Source organism: Tupaia chinensis, unplaced genomic scaffold (genome assembly GCF_000334495.1).
Source record: "Tupaia chinensis unplaced genomic scaffold, TupChi_1.0 Scaffold000115_1, whole genome shotgun sequence".
NCBI classification, from domain to species: Eukaryota; Metazoa; Chordata; class Mammalia; order Scandentia; family Tupaiidae; genus Tupaia; species Tupaia belangeri.
In genome coordinates, this window is record NW_006159579.1 from 872202 (window position 1) to 879354 (window position 7153).

General features: G+C 57.1%; 2 protein-coding genes across 2 annotated transcripts in view; one reads left to right on the forward strand and one right to left on the reverse strand.

Annotated features, from left to right (window-relative positions):
* The window catches only part of LOC102472927 (actin-like protein 7B), an 11521-nt gene extending 10743 nt beyond the window's left edge, over positions 1-778 (forward strand). The window contains exon 6 of the mRNA XM_027770189.1: positions 5-778. Within this exon, the coding sequence (XP_027625990.1) occupies positions 5-542 (538 nt within the window). The 3' untranslated portion in view covers positions 543-778. The remainder of the gene's footprint in view (positions 1-4) is intronic.
* The window catches only part of NECAB3 (N-terminal EF-hand calcium binding protein 3), a gene marked incomplete at its 5' end in the record, with an annotated part of 23317 nt that extends 16164 nt beyond the window's left edge, over positions 1-7153 (reverse strand). Inside the window, 5 exons of the mRNA XM_006144152.1 lie at positions 2362-2459; positions 2628-2653; positions 3632-3740; positions 5233-5257; positions 7112-7153. Coding sequence (XP_006144214.1) covers positions 2362-2459; positions 2628-2653; positions 3632-3740; positions 5233-5257; positions 7112-7153 — 300 coding nt within the window. The remainder of the gene's footprint in view (positions 1-2361; positions 2460-2627; positions 2654-3631; positions 3741-5232; positions 5258-7111) is intronic.

A 7153-nucleotide genomic window follows, 5' to 3' on the forward strand; every position in this document is an offset into this window, starting at 1 on the left:
ATTGGGGCCGGCGGGCCGTGTCCCGCAAGGCCATCACACAGCTCAAAAAGCGCTGCTGCTATGTGTCTCTGGACTTCGAGGGCGACCTCCGTGACCCTTCCCGCCACCATCCGGCCAGTTTCTGCATGGGCAACGGATGCTCCGTCCGCCTGAGCAGCGAGCGCTTCCGCTGCCCTGAACCCATCTTCCAGCCGGGTCTGCTAGGCCAGGCGGAGCCAGGATTGCCCACACTGGCCTTCCGAGCACTGCAGAAGATGCCTGCAACACTGCGGACGCGGCTGGCCAACAGCGTGGTGCTGGCAGGGGGCTCCACACTTTTCCCTGGCTTCGCAGAGCGCCTGGACCTGGAGCTAGAGGCGCAATGCCGGCGGCATGGCTACCCAGCCCTACGACCCCGCCTGGTGGCCCAGCCCGGGCGTGGCATGGCTGTGTGGACCGGCGGCTCCATGGTGGCCTCCTTGCATTCCTTTCAGTGCCGCTGGATGACCCGGGCTATGTACCAGGAGTGTGGCTCCAGACTAGTGCATGAAGTGTTCAACTGAGTCACACTGGACTGGAGGGGGTGGCAAAAGCCAGGGCTGCAGAGGCTGCCGGCTGCACTGCAGCTCTATCAGAGGATCCGAGTCCCACATAAAGCCTCCAGTTTGGTGCTGCCAGGTTCTGGTGTGGTGATGGGCCACCCCCTATCCTTTCTTGGGCACAGAGGTGGTGGTCAGGGTCTCTGAAACACTGTTTGAATCCCCCCCCAACCACTGTCAGTGCAGAGCCCACTCCCAGGGCCCTGTTTCCATGGCAACAAGGAAGGCTCCCCTCAGGGCTACACATAAGGAAGTCCCCACAACAGCCAGCCCCTCTTCATGTGCCATTTGAACAGCTATGCCACACCAGGCAACCCTCTGGAGAGCTTTAGAGAGCCACCACGTCTCGTGAGAGCAACCAGGAGAAACACTAGCTGCGCCTCAGGTAAGAGTTGACTTTGAGGGCCTCAGTTTCCTTTTCTAGAAAAAGTGGGGTCAGGCATAGTCCCAGGCTGCTCACTGTACCTTTCCACTCTACCACCCCCTTATAAGAGCTCTGGGGCAAAGAGAGGAGGAATCTACTTTTTTTTTTTTTTTTTTTTTGTAGAAAGTTGTATTTATCTTTTTTTTTTTTTTTTTTTTTTGAGAGAGAGATTTTTGCTATAGGGTGCTCACTGGAGAGACAGAGAGAAATCACCCCCTCCTGGGAGGATGGCCATGCTGCAGTCCCTTCTCTATTCTCCTCGGGATTTTGGGCATGCACCCACACATGCACATGAGCCTGGCATGAGTTTCAAGCTGCCAGGTTCAGGACTCAAACCATGGTCAGCCATGTGGGAGTCCAGCACCAAAACCACTAGGCCACCTGCTGGGCCCAGCAAATGATTTTTTTGCAGTCCCTATCCAGGACCCTAGAACACTGGCTGTCAGTACACATGTGTCCACGCATGGGTGCACATGTACCTGCCTTCTCATGGATGTCCTGAAGCCAGGCCCTGCCTCATAAGCGCCATGCACCAGTATGGGCCTATGGACATATGTGAGTACAGGCCCTTCATGCCCAAGTCATCCCTGCTGGGCCCTGGGCTTGATACCCCACCAGTTATGTCTGGTCAGTAACAAAAACAGCAGCAGCAGCTCCAGGTGTGAAGCACTCACTGTATGCCAGGCATTGTTCTGGGTGCTGGGAGCACAGCAGAGAACAAAACAGACAAAATGTCCTACCTCCATTCCCAGTTAATTGTCACAACAAATGCATGCAGGCAAACTCTCTGATTGTCCCTCACTTACAGATGAGGAAGTTGAGGCCCGGAGAGGGAAAGGGGCACAAACGGCAAGTGGGACAGCTAGAGTCTGAACCAGACTCTTTTTTGTTTTTTTAGAGGTTTTTGTTATAGGGCACGTGCACTCGCCAGACAGACAGAGACAGAGAGACAGAAAGCGAGAAATCATCCTCCAGGGGGGATGGCCACACCGCAATCCCTTCTCCTCCATTCTCCTCTTGGGATCTTGGGCACGCACGCACACACGCCCAGAATAAGTTTTAAGCCACCGGGGCTGGGACTCGAACTGCGGTCGACTACATGGGAGTCCAGCGACATAGCCATTACACTAATTGCTGGTCCCAAATGCAAAACTCTTTGAGGTAACACCACATAGAAAGGTTCTTGGTTCAAACCAGAGACCTCCCTGAGTGTGCCTGGCACATGCACGTGCTCGTGATCCAGGGTGGGCTTGAACCCAGACTCTTGCTCCACAGCTGAGTCACAACTTTGGTAGATCCCTCAGCAGAGCCACTGCCCCAGTCTCATGTTGCCCCTCCACAATCAGCCCCTCCACTCACCAGCTTGGTGGCATCCATGGCAGTGAGCACTGCGCGATTCAGCGACTCCAGCGCAGCCAGCACAGGCCGGAAGACACCCAGGTGTTCTGAGAAGTAGTCTGTGGGCAGAGGGGGTGCTCAAGGGTTCCCGGACCCTCCGCCCAGCCCAGAATTCCTCAGCAGCCAAGCAGCCCTTGTCCTGGCCCATCAAGAGACCGGCATCAGCCCCTCACCACCCCGCCTGCCCAGGGGTGCCAGGATGCAGGAGCCCCCGGGGGCCTACTCACCGCACAGTTTCTCTGTCTCTAAGTTGCTGTAGAAAAAAAGAGTAGGTGCCCTTTAGACCATTAGACTTGGGCCTGGAAAACGGGTTTGGAAGCCAATGATCCCCCCCTCACTGCACTCCACTAATTCCTATCTCAGCCTGACAGGGAGTTCTGCCCCCACCCTGGGTGAAGTGCTCAGTAGGCAGAGTCCTTGGCAGGGAGGAGAAAGGGTTCGGTTATCCCCATCAACTTTGCCCCCTCTGTGGACACAGTCTCAGACTCGCTCTGAACCTCCAAGGGGATGTCAAGGCAGAGGAGACAGATGTGGTCACAGGCCAGAGGAAAGAAGTCAGAGCTGGGAAAGGGAAGCCAGGCCCGGGAAGAACAGGGAAGGCATGGGTCATTTACTTGGTATGTCAAAGAGGGCTTCCTAGAGGAGGTGTTGCCTAAGCTAGGCCCCAAGGACAAGGAATTTAGGTGTCTGGTCGGTGGGAGAGGGGAACAGTGCAGTCAAGGATCTAGCCCAAGTCTCAGGAGCCTTGCCTGTTGCCCCAGAATCTGGGGTTTATCCTGAGATGGGAAAGGGAAGCAACAGCCGTGTGTTTGTGTGCACCGTGTGGGAAAGCGCGGGGAGGACTCGCGCCAGACGTAGAGTGGGAGCACATGTGGGGAGGTGTGTACGTGCTCGTGCACCTACATCCCGGGGTGGGAGCAGGCAGGCCCCAGCTGTCCCCAGGCATCCTCTGGTCCCTGCAGAAAGTGGAATGGGGGAGGGGGGCTGAGCCATGAGTGGTGACTCAGGCCTGGCTATTTTGAGGTCCCAGCTGGAAGCAGTGTAGTGGGCAGGGCTGGAGCTGGGGAGGAGGTGAGTGGGCAGGTAAAGTTGGCACTAAGCCCTGGCACCTTTTTCTCTGCCCCCTCCCCACCTATCCTCCAAAAAGAACGGAGGCAGCAGGGGACACAGTGGGGTTGGGACAACCGGGTCTTGAATGAACCCAGACTCAGCCATCCCCTCTGGTACTCACTCAGTGGAGTGCCCGTCAATGCCTCTGAACAGTTCCTGCAGCTCCCCTGGGCTGAGAACCCCGTCGGCAAAGTAATTCTGGAATTCCTCGAACGAGAGTTTACCATCATCTGGGGGTGAGTGGGGAGCAGAGTTGGTGTCCCTAGCCCAGCCCTTGACTGCACCCCTGCCACTAGGCCTAACCCCCCCAAAAGGCCTCACAGCCACCCTGCCCAGTGGGATGGGATCCTGAGCTTAGTGGGGGGCTGACTGTTAATGACAAAGGAACTAGGGACCCCAAAGTGTCCTCGGAAGCAATAGGGTCCACCTTGTAGGTACTCAAGGGACAGGGCAGTACATGTGTGACACTGGATAGGGATTCAGTAAGTGTCTGCCAAATGAGGAAACGACTGAACAGGCCGGGGCGCAGACAGAACACGACAGGGCCTGGACTTCACTTGGGAGGACGTGGTGGCCGAGTCTCTGCCCACATACTGGCTAGCCTTGCTCCAGGGTGAAGGGTCTCCCTGCTCTGGACCCAGGAGCTTCACTGAGAAGCCACGGGGAGGCAGAGAAAATCTTCCAAATAGTGAGAGCCTCTATACAAAGCAACAGACTAGCTCAGGAGAGAGTGAGCTCCCATCACAAGGGGCATATGAGCCTAGAGCACTGGAGCGGGCTGGTCCAAAGACCAGCCTGAAAGATGTGCAAAGTCTCTAAGTGGGGAGGGCAGTGGGCAAGATGGGGGAGGGTCTGAGTATCCCCAGATGGAATGCCCAGATCCAAGTGAGAGCATGTCCCTGACAAGTGATCGCCACCAAGGTGAAGACACCCAACGAGAAAGGGCAAGGGGTATGTCCTATCCCAAAGAAGAGGATACACGAGAGGGTCCAAAGACCCGGATGGAAGGAGCTCAAGGCTGAGTGGCTGCCTTAGCACAGACCCTTCACTGGCCAATCAGGAGGCCATCTAAGGGTAGCAACCTGTTGCTTACTGGCCCCCTAAGGGCTCCTGCCTTAGTTTCCCAGGGCTTCCCAGACCAGGTCTGAGACTGCCAGGACCAGGACAGGAGCTGCCTCCCTGCTCGCTGAATGCAGCTTTATCCCTGCCCAGGGTTTGGGTGGAAATGTGACCACCAAGCCCTCCCTGGGTCTAGATGGCTCCTCAAATGGAAAGTTACTGAGCCCTCAAAAACCTAAGGCTCCCACAGGGTTTCTCCATTACCCCACCCTCCCCAGGCCCTCACACAGGGAGCCTGGGGCCAAGGGTCACGAAGACCCGAGTTCAAGGTCTATGCAACTTTAGACAACCTGACTCATCTCTCTGGGCCTCTGTTCATTTGTCTGTGAAATGGGCTGAAGTCCAACCTAGCCCGTACCTGTGTGGATAACACGAGGTAATGATGAGAACTACCCCCCACTGTGCCAGGCACTGCATCCCATCCAGCCAAACTTGGCTCAGAACAGCACTTCCTCTGGGAAGGATGCCTTGATGGATTCTCCTGTTTTTGCCCCCTGCCCCCAAGTTATCTCCACTTTAGATAGGCCCCCAACTCTCCCCTGGTTCTCCATGATGTTCCCCACCCAATCCCCTGCTGCAGGACCCAGGTGAAGTCACACTCACCATTCTTGTCTGCTCTGCGGAAAACCTGGAAGACAAAGGGCATGGGTGGGAGCTGTGAGTGGGGCCTGGGAAGCCAGACGCCCTCACCCAATCCAACAGGGCCCCAGCTGGCTGGCCTGCCCCCTGCCTTGCCTTTCTTCCTGCCCAGCCAGGCCCAGAACCCCCTGCCCAGTGCAGCCCTGCAGGAGCCTTTCCAGCAAGGGGGATACAGGAAGAGCACGCAGCAGGTCCCACTGCTTGCTCACTTCTCCTGCAGGGCCTGGCCTTGCGGGGGTGAGGGGGGGGTGCTCCAGGCCAGCTCCCTGCACCCCTACCTCCTACACCGAGTCCAGCCTGAGTTCTATATGGTGCATCAGCCCTTGGCACAGTCCCAGTTTGAGGAAGCCTGGGGAGAAGGGCCAAGATGCGGCCTGAGGTTCCTGGGCAGCTGTCCCAGACCTGAACCCCCAGCTCTGCTATGTGGCCACGCTCTCTCCCAGACTGCCCTCTCCCAGCTGCTTCCTCGTGAGTGCTTGTTGAACACTGACCTGCAGACATTGGCTGCTCCTTTCTTTGCAGGCTATTTTCCCACTAGTACATGGGAGAGTAGCCTGGGGTTTAACCCTGTCAAGGCTGGGACTTCCTATGAGACTGACTCAGGCGTGAATGTGTGTGTGTGTGTGTATGTGTGTGCACACGCATGCAACGGGGAGGGAGGGCAGTGGAAGGCAAGGGTAAACAGATTTATTTATGGAAAAGCAGAGTTGAAGGGCAATATAGGCAGAGCACAGCAGTCCAGACAAGGCTCTGCCCCTCCCAGGACCAGTTCCTTCTGGTCATTGAAGCAGCCTAGCAAAGGGTGGCCCAGCAAGCCGGGCGAGGAGCAAGCCCACAGCCTGGACGAAGAGCCCCCATGAGCTCTTGGTCTTGAATGCCAGCCTCCTCAGCCTGTTTTCTCAGGGCCAGTAAGAAATGAATCTTACTGCTAGCCTGGCTCAGAGAAGGTCTGCCACTGGTTGGGGTCACACAGCAGCCCAGAGAGGCCTGGGTGAGGGAGATGGAAATGCTGAGGTGGCAGCAGGAGTGCTAACTGGGAATGACAACCACACCCTATTGTGCCCCTGTCTCCATGGGTGATGGGGGGGCATATCTCCTCGGCCCTTGATTTTCTCATTTGGGAAGCGGAGAGCAGGGAAGGAGGGTCGAGTCTCTTCTAGTCAAGAGGACTGTGGTCAAGCTGCTGAGTCACTGGGGGCAGTGGGGAGGGGGCAGAAGGGGTGCCTTTCTCCCTGGCAGGGGCCTCTGGAGAGGGGACAGGAGAAAGCCAGGATGGGGTTGAGCACAGACATAGTGTGGGGAAGGGGCTCAAGTCAGTGTCCAGGCTGGCCAGGCTGCCCTACTGCTCCTGGGGGCTGCAGGAAGGGCCACACGCTGTCCCACGGGAGGGGCACACAACCCATGGCCCTTGGGTCTGGCCTGGGGGACTAGGGACTGCACTGGGATCAGGAGTGAGGGCTCCTTGGGCTTCTAGGAACCCAGGGCTGCCATAGAGTGGGGACAGCCCCCACCCTCATCAGACACACAGATGGGATGGATTTGGCAGGAGAAGGCAGCAGGGACAGCAACACTAGAGCAGAGACAAGGAGAGACATGAAGAAACAGAGAACTGGGGAGACATGGAGACAGAGACAGCAGGGTCAGACAGAGATAGAGAAAGAGACGGAGATCCACAGAGACAAAGGGAGAGCCCAAACAAACCTGGAGGGAGAGACACTGATGTAGACAGAGGGAAAAGATGCAGAGACGGGGTTAGGAAGAGAGTGAGAGACAGAGCCCAACGAGACACAGGGAGAGACATCACAAGAGACTAAACCTGCGCCCCCTCCCATGCCCCACTCACGTCCTGGAAGAGCGCGTGTCCCGCGGGCCCGGCGTCGGGCGT